The sequence below is a fragment of the Rhinatrema bivittatum genome, chromosome 4 (genome assembly GCF_901001135.1).
Source record: "Rhinatrema bivittatum chromosome 4, aRhiBiv1.1, whole genome shotgun sequence".
In the NCBI taxonomy this organism is placed as follows: Eukaryota; Metazoa; Chordata; class Amphibia; order Gymnophiona; family Rhinatrematidae; genus Rhinatrema; species Rhinatrema bivittatum.
Window position 1 is genome coordinate 289,461,284 of NC_042618.1, and position 16,005 is coordinate 289,477,288.

Here is a 16,005-nt window from a genome sequence, read left to right on the forward strand (position 1 = left end):
AAGACCAAGAATTGGTAAGTACTGTAGGGAAAGGTGATTTGGAAAAAAGCTGGAAGAAAGCCTGAGGTACAAAGAATGACTTTCCCTTCACATAGAAACACAGAAACATAGAAATGACTGCAGAAGAAGACCAAATGGCCCATCCAGTCTGCCCAGCAAGCTTTCTCAATTATTTTTCTCATACTTATCTGTTACTCTGACCGCTGAGGTCAGGGCCTTTATTGGTAACTTTTTGGTTCTAATTTCCTTCCCCCGCCCCGCCAATGATGTAGAGAGCAGTGCTGGAGCTGTATCAAAGTGAAGTATCAAGCCTAATTGGTTAGGGGTAGTAACTGCCGCAATAAGCAAGCTACTCCCACGCTTATTTGTTTACCCAGCCTGTGCAATTTAGTCCTTCTTGGTTGTTGTCTGAATATAAATCCTATTTTCTTCATTCCCCCTGCCATTGAAGCAGTAAGCTATTAGGGATGTGCAGAGCAAAAGTTTAAGTTCATATGTCCATATGTCCAAAGGGGGTCCCATTTGCGGTCAATATGGACATAAACAGAATTCAATGAGTTGAGTATATGTCCATATGTGCAAATAAAAATTTAAACCCCTCACCCTCCTTAATCCCCCCCCCCCAAGACTTACCACAACTCCCTGGTGGTCCAGCGGGGTCAGAACGCCATTTCTGACCAACTTTGCAAGGAGCACGTGACGTCGGCGTCACGTCGGAGTGACGCGGCGTCACGTGATTCCCCGCGGGGTCGCTTCCGGGATCCTCGTTCGGCCCAAAAGGAACTTTTGGCCAGCTTGGGGGCGCCTCCTGACCCCCCCAAGCTGGCCAAAAGTTCCTTTTGGGCCGAACGAGCGTTCCGGCGCGAACCCGCGGGGAATCACGTGACGCCGCGTCACTCCGACGTGGCGCCGACGTCACGTGCTCCTCGCAAAGGATTTCAGAAATGGCGTCCTCACTCCTCGCTGGATCACCAGGGAGTTGTGGTAAGTCTTTGGGGGGGGGATTAAGGAAGGTGAGGGGTTTAAATTTTTGGATCAACAATCGCGATTTCCAACTTATTCAACATAGCTATGTTGAATAAGTTGGAAATCCGATCATTTATGTCTCATCACTTTTTTAAGTTAAAAAAAAAAAAAAGTAGCGTTTTACATTTATGTTCAATACGAATGCACACCCCTATAAGCTATGTTGGATGTGCATTGAAAGTGAAGTATCAGGCTTAGTTGTTTCGGGGTAGTAACCTCCTCAACAAGCAAGCTACACCCACACTTATCTGTTCACCCAGACTATGCAATTCAGTCCTTGTTGGTAGTTGTATGAATGTAAATCATCTTATCTTCATTCCCCCCTGCCATTGAAGCAGAGAGCTATGTTGGATATGCATTGAAAGTGAAGTTTCAGGCTTATTTGGTTTGGAGTAGTAACCGTCACAACAAGCAAGCTACTCCCACGCTTATTTGTGAATGCAAATCCTTTTTCCCACATTTCCTCTTGCCGTTTAAGCATAGAGCAATGTTGGAGTCACAATAACCGTGTGTATGTTTATTGAATAAGGGCATTAATCACCAGGTATTAGCCGTCATTCGCACAAGCCACTCCCATGCCTCTTCTCTTCATTCACATCCTCAAGAATTTATGGATACATAGTGTTTATCCCATGCCCCTTTGAAATCCTTCACAGTTTTGGTCTTCACCACTTCCTCCGGAAGGGCTTTCCAGGCATCCACACCCTCTCCGTGAAGAAATATTTCCTGACATTGGTTCTGAGTCTTCCTCCCTAGAGTTTTAAATCATGACCTCTGGTTCTGCTGATTTTTTTCCAACGGAAAAGATTTGTCTTGACTTTGGATCATTAAAACCTTTCAAGTATTTAAAAGTCTGTATCATATCACCCTTGCTCCTCCTTTCCTCCAGGGTATACATATTTAGATTCTTCAGTCTCTCCTCATAAGTCATTCATTGAAGACCCTTCACCTTTTTGGTTGCCCTTCTCTGGACCGCCTCCATCCTGTCTCTGTCCCTTCAGAGATACGGTCTACAGAACTGAGCACAGTACTCCAGGTGAGGCCTCAACAAGGACCTGTACAAGGGGATAATCACTTCCCTTTTCTTACTCGATATTCCTCTCTCTATGCAGCCCAGCATTCTTCTGGCTTTAGCCTTGTCACATTGTTTCACCGACTTCAGATCATTAGACACTATCACCCCAAGGTCTCTCTCCTGCTCCGTGCACATCAGCCCTTCATCCCCCATTGAATACATTTCTTTCGGATTTCCACACTCTATATGCATGACTCTGCACTTCTTGGCATTGAATCTCAGCTGCCATATCTTTGACCAGCCTTCCAGCTTCCTTAAATCCCATCTTATTCTCTCCACTCCTTCCGGCGTGTCCACTCTGTTGCAGATCTTAGTATCATCCACAAATGGACAAACCTTACCTTCTATCCCATCCGCGATGTTGCTCACGAAGATATTGAACAGGACCAGTCCCAAGACCGACCTTTGTGACACTCCACTCATCACTGCTCTCTCTTCCGAGTAAGGTCCATTTACCATCACACATTGTCTTCTGACCTTCAACCAGTTTGCTATCCAGGCCACCACCTTGGCACTCAATCTCAAGCTTCTCGTTTTATTCACAAGCCTCCTGTGCGGGACTGTATCAAAAGCTTTGCTAAAATCCAAGTAGATGACATCGAGCGCTCTTCCTCGATCCAATTCCTTAGTCACCCAATCAAAAAAGTCTATCAGATTTGTCTGACAGGACCTTCCCTTGGTGAATCCATGCTGCCTCTGGTCCAGCAATTCTGCTGCTTGTAGATTGTTCACTATTCTTTCCTTCAGCAGGGACTCCAATACTTTACCCACCACCGAGGTGAGGCTAACTGACCTGTAGTTACCAGCCTCCTCTCTTCTCCCACTCTTGTGAAGAGGGACCACTGTCACTCTTCTCCAATCACTCGGCACCACTCCTGTTTCCAGGGATCTATTGAACAGCTCACGTAGCGTAGCCGCCAGCACATCTCTGAGCTCCCTCAGTATCCTGGGATGAACCTCATCAGGCCCCATGGCTTTGTCCACTTTTAGTTTTCCTAGCTCTTCCCATACATTCTCTTCCATAAACGGAGTTTCATCCATTCCACTCCCTTCCAGTTTCTTGTTAACTAATGACGGTCCTTCTCCAGGGTCTTCTTTAGTGAACACCAAACTGAAGTATTCATTTAATACTTCTGCCATTTCTTCATCTGTTTCCACCCATTGATCCTTTTCACCTTTCAATTTCACTATACCACTTTGGACTTTTCTCCTTTCCCTGATGTATCTGAAAAATGTTTTGTCACTTTGCTTTACCTCTTTGGCAATCCTTTCTTCCGCTTGACTTTTCGCTTTCTTGATTACTTTCTTCGTCTCCCTCAGTTTTACCAGATATTCTTCATTGTGATCCTCCCTTTGGGATCTTTTATATTTCTTAAACGCTGTTCTTTTATCTTTTATTTATTTATTTATTTATTTATTTATTTATTTACAATCTTTTCTATACTGTCGCTAAGTCATATACCATCGCAACGGTTTACATGTAAGCACATAAATTAATGTAGGTAAGGGCGTACAATAGTACATTCTAACAGGTGCCGCTAAAGGTTCGATTACAATATATCATTAAAGACAATCAATTATTTAGTGGAGTAGGTCATGACCAATTGTACCAGTAAGGTACTGTTCACAGGTAAAATTCACTATTCATAGTGTTACAATAATGTTTATAGTGATGTAGAGTTCGTGGACCACTCTACTGTACAATCCTAAGTGCTGTGCGCCGACATTCTTCTGCCTATTTCTAAATATGTTCTATTCTCCCGTCTCTTTATAAAATGCTTGTTTGAAAAGCCATGTTTTTAAACTTTTCTTAAATGATTTGAGATCTCTTTGCAATCTGATCTCTAGATGCATTGTGTTCCAAAGTATGGGGCCTGCTAGTGATAAGGCCCTTTCCCTCACTTGGGTTAGTCTTGCTGTTTTTACTGAAGGAATGGTTAAGAGTGCTTTATTTGCAGATCGAAGGTTTCTGTGTGGGACGTGTACTCTTAATGCTGTGTTTAGCCAATCCGATTTCTCATCATGTATTAGTTTATGTATGGTACATAGATACATAGTGTACATAGGGTTTATCAGCCACCTCTTTTGTGAACCAGATAGGTTTCATTCTTTTCTTGCTTTTCTTTACTTTTCTTACATATATATTAGTCTCTTCAGTAATTGCTCCTTTTAGTTTGGCCCACTGTTGTTCCACATTAGGGATGTGAATCGTTTTTTAACGATTAAAATTATCGTCCGATAATTTTAATATCGTCTTAAATCGTTATAGAACACAATACAATAGAAATTCTAACGATTTATCGTTAAAAATCGTTAAATCGTGTTAGTGCGCACTAACTCGAGTTAGTGCGCACTAACTGAAAATGATACAAATTGACACTTTCCAGGTCAGTAAAGGTCAGTTAGGAATGAATATGTGTTCCTATTGGCTGGCTGCCCTCTTATCTATTGATGTTAACCAGGTTCCCACTGAGGTGATGGTTGGGGGGATGGGAAATGGAAATGGAAACTCAGGAACACTAACAGAAAATGATACAAATTATTGACACTTTCCAGGTCAGTAAAGGTCAGTTAGGAATGAATATGTATTCCTATTGGCTGGCTGCCCTCTTATCTATTGATGTTACCAAGGTTCCAACTGAGGTGATGGTTGGGGGGATGGGAAATGGAAACTGTTGGTAGTTGACAAAAAAAGTAATGTGATCAGTCAATATGACTAGAACCTGTGCCCTATTCCTGATACCAGGGGTGTTGTGATCTTCCTGCACTCAGTGCCCTATCCCTGATACCAGTCTGAGACAGCTCCCTCCCTGCATTACTAGTGAGAGGCTGGCTTCACAGACAGGGGGGAGCTGCCTGACCCTCACTCCTGACTTCCCCCATGTCCCAGCCAGTGAATGGTGTGTGGGTGAGGGGGGGGGGGGAGGATGGTGAAGTCTGAGACAGCTCCCTCCCTGCATTACTAGTGAGAGACTGGCTTCACAGACAGGGGGGAGCTGCCTGACCCTCACTCCTGACTTCCCCCATGTCCCAGCTAGTGAATGGTGTGTGGGTGAGGGGGGGGGGAGGATGGTGAAGTCTGAGAGCTCCCTCCCTGCATTACTAGTGAGAGGCTGGCTTCACAGACAGGGGGGAGCTGCCTGACCCTCACTCCTGACTTCCCCCATGTCCCAGCCAGTGAATGGTGTGTGGGTGAGGGGGGGGGGGGGAGGATGGTGAAGTCTGAGACAGCTCCCTCCCTGCATTACTAGTGAGAGGCTGGCTTCACAGACAGGGGGGAGCTGCCTGACCCTCACTCCTCCGGGGTATTGTGATCTTCCTGCACACAGTGCCCTATCCCTGATACCAGGGGTGTTGTGATCTTCCTGCATGCAGTGCCCTATCCCTATTAATACCAGGAGTGTTGTGATCTTCCTGCATGCAGTGCCCTATCCCTAATACCAGGGGTGTTGTGATCTTCCTGCATGCAGTGCCCTATCCCTGATACCGGGATGTGTGCAAGAAGATCACAACACCCCCGGTATCAGGAATAGGGCACTGTGTGCAGGAAGATCACAACACCCCCGGTATCAGGAATAGGGCACTGTGTGCAGGAAGATCACAACACCCCTGGTATTAGGGATAGGGCACTGTGTACATGAAGATCACAACACCCCTGGTGCCAGGGTTAGGGCACTGTGTGCAAGAAGATCACAACACTCCTGGTATTAATAGGGATAGGGCACTGTGTGCAGGAAGATCACAACACCCCTGGTGTCAGGGTTAGGGCACTGTGTGCAGGAAGATCACAACACTCCTGGTATTAATAGGGATAGGGCACTGTGTGCAGGAAGATCACAACATCCCTGGTGCCAGGGTTAGGGCACTGTGTGCAGGAAGATCACAACACTCCTGGTATTAATAGGGATAGGGCACTGTGTGCAGGAAGATCACAACACCCCTGGTGCCAGGGTTAGGGCACTGTATGCAGGAAGATCACAACACTCCTGGTATTAATAGGGATAGGGCACTGTGTACATGAAGATCACAACACCCCTGGTGCCAGGGTTAGGGCACTGTGTGCAAGAAGATCACAACACTCCTGGTATTAATAGGGATAGGGCACTGTGTGCAGGAAGATCACAACACCCCTGGTGTCAGGGTTAGGGCACTGTGTGCAGGAAGATCACAACACTCCTGGTATTAATAGGGATAGGGCACTGTGTGCAGGAAGATCACAATACCCCTGGTATCAGGGTTAGGGCACAAGTTCTAGTCACATTGACTGATCACATTACTTGTTTTGTCAAGCTACCAACTGTTTCAATTTCCCATCCCCCATATACTGTCAGTGGGAACCTTGGTAACATGAATAAATAAGAGGGCAGCCAATAGGAATACATATTCATTCCTAAACTGACCTTAACTGACCTGAAAAGTGTCAAATTGTATCATTTTCAGTTAGTGCGCACTAACTCCCAGTTAGTGCGCACTAATCGGAAAAAACGATTTTTAACGATTTTTTAACTAAAAAATCGTGCCTAACACGATTTTCTTGCCCTGCCACACGATTTCTATCGTTAAGACGATATGGAATACGATTCACATCCCTATTCCACATCTCTCGTTTTCTCCCATCCTAATTCTTCCACCAGGTACTTCCCCATTTCAACAAAGTCTGTGTTTTTGAAACACAAAACCCTGGTCTTTGTGCGACTTCTCAGTATCATATTAGTGATATGAAACCATACTGTTTGATGATCACTGATGCTGAGGTGGGCACCCACCTGGACATTAGAGACATTATCTCCATTAGTTAGCACTAAATCGAGTATAGCTCCCTCCCTCGTAGGCTCCATTACCATTTGTTTCAACAGAGCCACTTGCAGGGCATCCACTATCTCTCTACTACTGTTAGATTCTGCAGAAGGGAATCTCCAGTAGGGATGTGAATCGGGTCCGGAATCGTAGCCAGAATTGGAATCGTACATGAATTGTGGGAAATTTTCATTCCTGCGATTTGTAGCATTCCGCCATGTTTAAAGATGGTGCCGGCTATCCATTGCTCCTACCATGTGACAGGGGCTGACCAATGGCACCGGTAGCCCCTGTCAAATGGTAAGGGCAAAGGGCCATCGGCGCCATTTTGTTTACCGGCAGCTAATGGCCCGAGAGCGGAAATTGCTCCAGGGACCCCCGCTGGACCACCAGGTATTTTAAGAAAGTTTTAGGGGGGGGGGGGTCGGCAGGGTGGGGTATTCTAAAGAATTATATTTAAAGGGTCGGGATGAGTTTGGGGGGTTTGGATGCGTTCCCTTTCTCCCCTACCCCCAAAATGATAAGAAAACCACACAAACCATTCATGGGGTTTTCCTATCTGTTTCGTGGGAGGGGGAGGGGGGGCTCCAAAATCTGATGAATTTTGAAATATTGTACATGATATTTCAAATCGTCAGAAAAACAATTCACATCCCTATTCTCCAGTTTACATCCTGTAGATTAAAATCTCCAACAACCACCACTTCTCCTTTCTTACTCATCTTTTGGATATCTTCAATCAGATCTCTGTCTAGTACTTCCATTTGATTTGGAGACCTGTAAACCACGCCCCATCATCTTTTTTAAGGATGGCTCATAAAGCTTCTTCTTTGCCCCATCTTCCCTGCAGCTCAGATGCTTGGATATTGTTTTTGACATAAAGAGCCACTCCTCCCCCTTTTCTGTCCTCTCTGTCCTTCCAGATTTTGTGGCAATGTGTGGGGATCCACCATCAGGTGATGTTTAGCATGGCAGCTAAACCAAGAGCACATAAACAGGACTGGTCTCTTCTCCCGGCAGCAAGGTCAAGTAGATGGTCTTTGCCCAGTATGTGCATGTTCCTCCAGATTTCATGATTGCTCTCTCTTTAGAGCACGAGATAGCTCTGCTCTCCAATCTGGGAGATGCTAGGGCTGTCACCTCCTTGCAATTTCAGCTGTGCAAAGGCAATCATTCCTCTAGGTAGGCCCTCATCCAGTGCATGAGCACTTGCAGTATTGTGGGGTGCCTGTACGAGTTAGAAGCAGATCCAGTTGATCCTACCAATAGTATATACTTCTGTCAAAAAGTAAAGATTGAGCCATGTACATATTAAATGCAAATGGCCAGTATAGTGAAGCTTTGAATGGCTCATTAAATCAGTTAGAAATTAAAGACCCTCAAGGCATAGTTCAGGGATTCACAGATACCATAACGATGTAAAAAAATGCCAAGGCATAGAGTGTGATCAGACACAAACAGCACAAAGAATTCAAAACCCCCAAGATATAGAGTCTGGTTAATTGCAAACAGCACAAAGTTCACAAAACCCCCAAGGCACAGAGTTCAGTCAGGTAAAACCAGCACAAAGATTGTCAAGAACACCAGAGCATGGAGTGTGGTCAATCACAAACAGCACAAATGTGTCAAAAGCCCCAAGGCATAAAGTGTCAATCGCAAACACCACAAAGAAGTTAAAACCCCCAAGAGCATAGATAGTGGTCAGTCACAAACAGCTCAAAGTATCAAAACATTCAAGGCATAAGGTGAGAAAAATCACAAACAGCACAAAGGTCTAGACAGACCTAGGAAGGAAGTCATAAAACCAGAAAAAAGGTGTAGTGGGAGGACAAACTTGTATTTATTTTCCTCACATTTCTACCCCTGTATAAAAAAGAAAAACATGGGGTGGGATAATTGGGATGGGATTGCTGACTGTACAACCTTCATCTGCTGGTGATAAGTTGCACTTGCTGGAAAAGAACCCTTAACATCTTTAAAAGAAAAATTTCAATGCTTAAATTATTACTGGTTGTGGTTATTGTGTGTTAGTTTTTAAGGTTAGTATTTGTTGCAAATGTTGAGAATTGTGTTTGTTTACAAATAGGACTTTGGGTTAATTTTATGAGCTTGTATAAATTAGTATTTGTAAGTATTATAATTGGGAGTTTGCAAAGGTCACTTACTTGATCTTGAAAAGTTAAGAATACTGGTTCCTGGCAACTAGTCAATCACTAGTTTCATTGTCACCCATTCTAGGCTCTTTTTCTCTTAAATGAATACCCCCCCCCCCCTCCAGTTAGGAAAAAAATATTAAAAATAGGAGTCAGTTAGCAATTTCAAATAATATTAATTAACCCTGATTTTAATAATTAATACATTTTTGGCTTGTTACTGATCATGCCACATTGACATAGTCTTGATGTGTTGGCATGCCTTTTCCTTTTTCATTAGAAATGATTAGAAAATATCAATGTCAGAGCCCATTGCTTGGGAGGCTGCATTACTTCCCCTGTTGACGATAATGGGAAACAAATGAATGAATAATACAAATAAGAAAAAAAAGTTTTTTAAATTTGAACTGTACTAAATGAATGACTATGATCTACAAAAATATTGAAAAAAAAAACACATTTTGATGTATGAAATGGACCCTGTCCTCGAAAGCTCATGCTTCAATAAATTGGTTTGTCTATAAGGTGCCATTTGCCTCATGTCATTTTTGCTACTCCAGACTAACACAGCTATTCATCTGAATATCAAAGTATGTAAATGGCTGCTTACTGTTTTCCTTGGGAGAAAGTTTCAATATCTTTTTTTTCTCATGTCATGAGATATTCTTGAATATGCCTGATCTACAATTACTATTTACTAACTTTGTAAAATAAGAAAAAATAGTAAACAAAACAGCCAGCTCCCCCATCTTCAACCTCATCTCTCTCTCCTCTTTGGCTATATACCCTGCTGGACCTTTTCCCCACTACAACCTCCTCCTTCCTATTATTTATCTTTTTTATAAATATGCTTTACTTTCCATCTCCTGTGAACCTATTTTTCTGATGCAGAGGATGATCCTAGGCTCAACTGTGGAGCTGGCAGTAACAACAAGCTGAGAAAGACACTTGGCTGGGAACTGAGCCAGTTTATGCTGCACTCCCAGACCCCATGATGGCCTAGTCACCTCCTGGTTTCCATTTGGAAACCATACCTGAAACTATATTAGTAAAACAGTTAAAAATAGGAATGGTTGAAATGTGTTTTATGTTTGTTTATTTATTTATATTATGCCTATGCCAAAGCCCTAGGCAGCTTACAATAAAACATACATAAAATAAAAAAAAAGCATCATATATATATACAATAAAGCAGATAAAACTAAAAGAACATATATTAAAGCAGATAATCAAAGACCAGAAAAAGACATGGCTATTCAAGCAAGCCTTCCCGAACTCCACCTAACACGCACCATCAATAATTCTCGACACAGAAGCTGTATATATTGAACTCCATATTTTTTATTGTACCTTTGTGTATAATTAACCTTATTTATACTGTACACTTGTATATAATTAACCTCCACTATCTCTCTTTATTCTTCCAACCCCAGTTCATTAGCCCCTGTTAATTGTAACTGCTTCTCTTCATCACATTTATTTATGTTCTTGGTTGTATTCTTCCACCCCTGTTCTTTGTAAACCGACATGATGTGAACGATTTCATGAATGCCGGTATAAAAAAACCTTAAATAAAATAAATAAATAAATCAGCATGACCGTGCAATTAGATATCTTAATAGAACACTAGCTTGAAAAAGAAAGTTTTTGCCATAGACTTGAAGCTCTTGTTACATTCTGTCATTCTTAATTACCATGGCAGAATATTCCACAATGTTGGTGCAGCAATAGGTAATCCCTGCTCTCTCATATGCATTAATCTTGCTTGATGAATTAAGGTAATGTCGAGAAGACCCCTTTGTGAGCCTGAAGCAACCTGCCTGGGTTAAATATTCCAAGTAATTTGTTAATCCATGGCAGAGCATCAAGGGACATCAATTTGTGCACCAGAAAAATCAGTTTTGTATTTTAGCTTCCACTAACTAGGCAACCAGTGGAAGTCCATCAGCACTGGAGTGATGTGGTCTCTTATGGAGCGGCCAGTGATCAAACAAGCAGCTGAATTCTGCAATAACTGCAAAGCTCTTGTATTTCATTCTGGAATTCATAAATATAGCATGTAGCAGTAATCCATTAAGGTTAATCGGATTACTTGAATGACTATCCGCAAATCAGCAGGTTGTAACAGAGATTTGATATATTGCAATAAGCGAAGTTCGGAAAAAAAAAAAAGAGATTACAGACTTTGGGGCGGATTTTAAAAAGCATTTACATGCGTAAATCTGGGTTTTACGCATGTAAATGCACTTTACTCGAGTAAGTGGGCTTTTGAAAATTGCTACAATATATGCCATTGAATCGTCCATAGGATTTATTCGCATAAGTGCAATTTACGTGAGTAAATGGCTTTTGAAAATTGCTACAATAGTAGTTACATTTATGCGCCTAACTCCTTTGAAAATTACCCCCTTTATATGAGGAAACCATGGACAGTTTTGAGTCAATTATCACTCCCAAACTCCTAGCCTCAGCAACAATTTTCAGCTCCTCATCTTGGATCTTAATATTAGGAGGATTTTTCTTGTGTCTGATGATCATGATTTCAGTTTTGGAAAGGTTTAGAATTAGTTTATTTTGGTGGAACCAATGACATATTGAAGTGATGCATAGTAAAATTATAACAGAGGTGTCAGACCATGTCTTGATCAACAGAATATAAAACTGTATATCATCTGAATACAGTAAGAAACCAATGCAGAGGTCAGCTGGAAGCTTACAAAATGGCACTAGATAGATGTTAAAAAGTAGCAAGGAGAAGGCTGACCCTAAGGGATTCCTGACTGCATGGGATACCAATCAGATATAGTGTTAAAGATTCTAAATGTATTTCTGGGAACAGGCTGACTAGCCTGAACAACACTGAAAATCACTGAACCCCAAAAAAATGGTCTAAAAAAAGGGATGAAAAGAAAATAAGCAGTGACAAAAGACAAATATACAGACACCTCTGAAGAACGATTCGTGTTGGGTTTTCTCCAGATACAAGAGAATAAGTGTATGTACACCACATTGAGAATCACAGATAAGTTTTATAATGACACCTTTTGGCACTACTCAAAATTTAATGATATAATGTCTAACTATTAATACATTTAAACAGTAGCCTATGTATGAGTGGTATCCCTTTCATGCAATATTTAATTGTTATGGTCTTAAGTTCAGATGATGTATTAAATATGGTATCAAAGATTCTGACAAGTTGTTTCCTGTCTTCAATGTAAGACTGAAATCAGTTAAAAACACTGATGGAAATACCTATCTTCTTCAGCCAATACAGAAGAATCTTATGATCAACTGTATAGTAGGGGTGTGCATTCGGATTGACCGCATTAGTAAAACGCAACTCATATTTTTTTTTTACTTAAAAAATTGATTCGACATAAACGATCGGATTTCCCACATATCGAACATAGATATGTTCGATATGTGGGAAATCGCGATTGTTGAGCCAAAATAAAAATATAAACCCCCTCACCCTCCTTAATCCCCCCCCCCCCCCGACTTACCACAACTCCCTGGTGATGGAGCGAGGAGTGAGGACGCCATTTCTGCAATCCTTGGCGAGAAGCATGTGACGTCGGCGGCACGTCGAGTGACGCTGGCGTCACGTGATTCCCGGCTCGTTCGCGCCGGACGGCTCGTTCGGCCCAAAAAGAACTTTTGGCCAGCTTGGGGGGGCCTCCTGACCCCCCCAAGCTGGCCTCCTCCTGACCCCCCCAAGCTGGCCAAAAGTTCTTTTTGGGCCGAACGAGCCGTCCGGCGCGAACGAGCCGGGAATCACGTGGCGCCGCGTCACTCAGACGCGACATCACGTGATTCCCGGCAAGTTCGCACCGGATGGCTCGTTCGGCGCGAACAAGCCGGGAATCACGTGACGCCGACGTCACGTGATTCCCGGCAAGTTCGCGCCGGACTGCTCGTTCGGCCCAAAAAGAACTTTTGGCCAGCTTGAGGGGGTCAGGAGGCCCCCCCAAGCTGGCCAAAAGTTCTTTTTGGGCCGAACGAGCCGTCCGGCGCGAACTTGCCGGGAATCACGTGACGTCGCGTCTGAGTGACGCGGCGCCACGTGATTCCCGGCTCGTTCGCGCCGGACGGCTCGTTCGGCCCAAAAAGAACTTTTGGCCAGCTTGGGGGGGTCAGGAGGCCCCCCCAAGCTGGCCAAAAGTTCTTTTTGGGTCGAACGAGCCGTCCGGCGCGAACGAGCCGGGAATCACGTGACGCCGCGTCACTCGACGTGCCACCGACGTCACATGCTTCTCGCCAAGGATTGCAGAAATGACGTCCTCACTCCTCGCTCGATCACCAGGGAGTTGTGGTAAGTCTGGGGGGGGGATTAAGGAGGGTGAGGGGGTTTAATTTTTTTTTTTGCACATATGTACATATACCCAACTCATTGGATTTTTTTTATGTCCATATTGGCCGCAAGTGGGACCCCCTTTCGGACATAAAAAATATGAACATAAAATTTTGCTCTGCACATCCCTACTGTATAGAATATTAGGATATCTACCATGATGAGCATGAAACCTTAACCGCTGTCAAGCCCTCGTCTAATAGAATCAGAGAGGGTGAATAGCAGAATTTCGGTATTTAGGGAATTTCTAAAGCCAAATTGGAATTGATTTACAAATCTGGTGATATTCAATAAAATTGGATAGATGTTTAAACATTAAATCTAAATTATATAGATATACATTGTGCCTTTCAGTGGAACTGAATATGCATATAAATGGAGAAACCTGTATGCATGCCCTAACAAAGAGATCTATAGAGGAAAATATTGGACTATGAGAAGGAACAAAATATTATTATATTTGATGGAAATAGTTATGATCCATACCTACAAATATTTTGTTTTTGTTCATTTTATTTCAGGTCAATTGACAATGATTGTGGGTCAGGTGGGCTGTGGCAAATCTTCGCTTCTCCTTGCAATCCTTGATGAAATGCAAACTCTCAGTGGAGAAGTATACTGGAGCAAGTATGTTTTGTTTGTACTTTAGGTTTATGATATTATAGATTTTGTTTTAGCATTTCTGACTCAAAAATATTCTCTATAGACTTCACCTCTGAAGCAGTTCTTCTACAATCACATAAATCTTTGATGGTACTGAATTCCTAAAGACAAAGTGGTACTTGACAGTCTCATTTCAGTCTTTAATTTTTTTTTTTTTTTTACAAAAATCTTCCACATACAAATAAAACTACCCCCCATAACCTCATTTGGCTCTTGTTCACAGCACAATTTTAGACATATGACTGTCATTTAAAAAGTATGAAGAGCTCAGGGGCAATGTCTTACTTGACAGGAATGAACCTCACTTGTAAGCCAGGGAATGCTGAGGCTGATCTCAATCTCTGAAATTTACTGTGTCGTGGGGCATATATGACGTCACTCACAGGAGGCTAGTCCAGCGCCACACTGTCCCCGAACCACTTCGTCCCCAGGGATTTCCGCTACCGAGCTCTGCTGCACTTTAGTTTTCTAGACCTAGATGTAGGCCTCCAGGCCCTTACTGGGTCTGCACAGGTGCCGGGAGAACTGCCTGGTCTAGCCAGGCTCCCCAGCAAACAAATACAAAACAGTTTGTAGACACAATGGGGCGGATTTTAAGAGCCCTGCTCGCCGGTGAGCCTATTTTACATAGGCCTACCGGCGCGCGCAGAGCCCCGGGACTCGCGTAAGTCCTGGGGTTTTCTGAGGGGGGGCGTGTCGGGGGCGGGCCCGAACCGCGCGGCGTTTTCGGGGCGTGTCGGGAGCGTTCCGGGAGCGGGCCTGGGGGCGTGGCTACGGCCCGGGGCGGTCCGGGGGCGTGGCCGCGCCCTCCGGACCCGCCCCCAGGTCGCGTCCCGGCGCGCTAGCGATCCGCTGGCGCGCGGGGATTTACGTCTCCCTCCGGGAGGCGTAAATCCCCCAACAAAGGTAAGGGGGGGGGTTTAGACAGGGCTGGGCGGGTGGGTTAGGTAGGGGAAGGGAGGGGAAGGTGAGGGGAGGGAACGGGGGTAGGCTGCACGGCTCGGTGCGCGCCGGCTATACGGAATTGATAGCCTTGCGCTCGCCGATCCAGGATTTTAGCGGATACGCGCGGCTACGCGCGTATCTACTAAAATCCCGCGTACTTTTGCTTGCGCCTGATGCGCCAGCAAAAGTACGCCAAATCGCGCGGTTTGAAAATCTACCCCAGCGTAACAGTCCTTTGTTTTATAGCTACTTCCCCGATGACTACGGGTGGGTCACAAAACAACTCGCAGTGGGTTCAAACAATCCCCCACCTGTACAGGGCAAACACTGCCTGGCTTCTCTAGCCAGCAAGCAAACCGCCCTGCCTGGGAGCTGCACAACCCACCCCAACTCCCCTCAGTTGTGCAGTAGGTTACGGCCTTCCCATTCTTTTAATAAAAGCACTGTGCAGCAAAATAAAGTAAAACATCCCAAACATACAAAATCTCCCCTCTCTTCAGCAGTGTCACTCACTCTGTTTCCATGCTGGAGTCAGCGGCTTCCTCTGCTGGGGAAACGGTGTCCATTTCCTCCTCTGAGGAGCTCTGCTTTTTTGGCCAGTTGTACCACTCCTGCACGCCCTCCTCCTCCACCACCATTGGTTCGGGTGTGTCCCTGTCACAGGGGCTTGGTTGAGCTGCATACTCAGCATTCTTCTTTGCCCATTTGCTCAGCTGTGCCTCCGTGAATCAGGGAGTTGTAGGCCCCTTATCTGTTCCCAGGCACCCTCTGCTGCCTAACTCGTCTCCGGGTTCTCCCAGCATTGATCCAGCCCGGGCTTTCCTGCCTCAAAGCTGGCTGCACTTCATCACCCCCTCCCCCTTTTAAAAACTCTGGAACCTCCTGAGCAAGGGGTTCCAGCCTCTTCCTTTAACCTCAAAAAGAAATCAGCATTCACATGCTCTTTTCCTGCCCTATGTTGCAACTCGAAGCAATAGGTTTGTAAAGCAAGG

General features: G+C 44.2%; 1 protein-coding gene across 2 annotated transcripts in view; it reads left to right on the forward strand.

Moving 5' to 3' along the window:
* ABCC9 (ATP binding cassette subfamily C member 9) overlaps positions 1 to 16,005 on the forward strand; it is a 976,112-nt gene that overhangs the window by 360,124 nt on the left and 599,983 nt on the right. For both annotated transcript variants that reach the window (XM_029600177.1, XM_029600176.1), the window contains exon 17: positions 13,927 to 14,032. In XM_029600177.1, the coding sequence (XP_029456037.1) occupies positions 13,927 to 14,032 (106 nt within the window). The remainder of the gene's footprint in view (positions 1 to 13,926; positions 14,033 to 16,005) is intronic.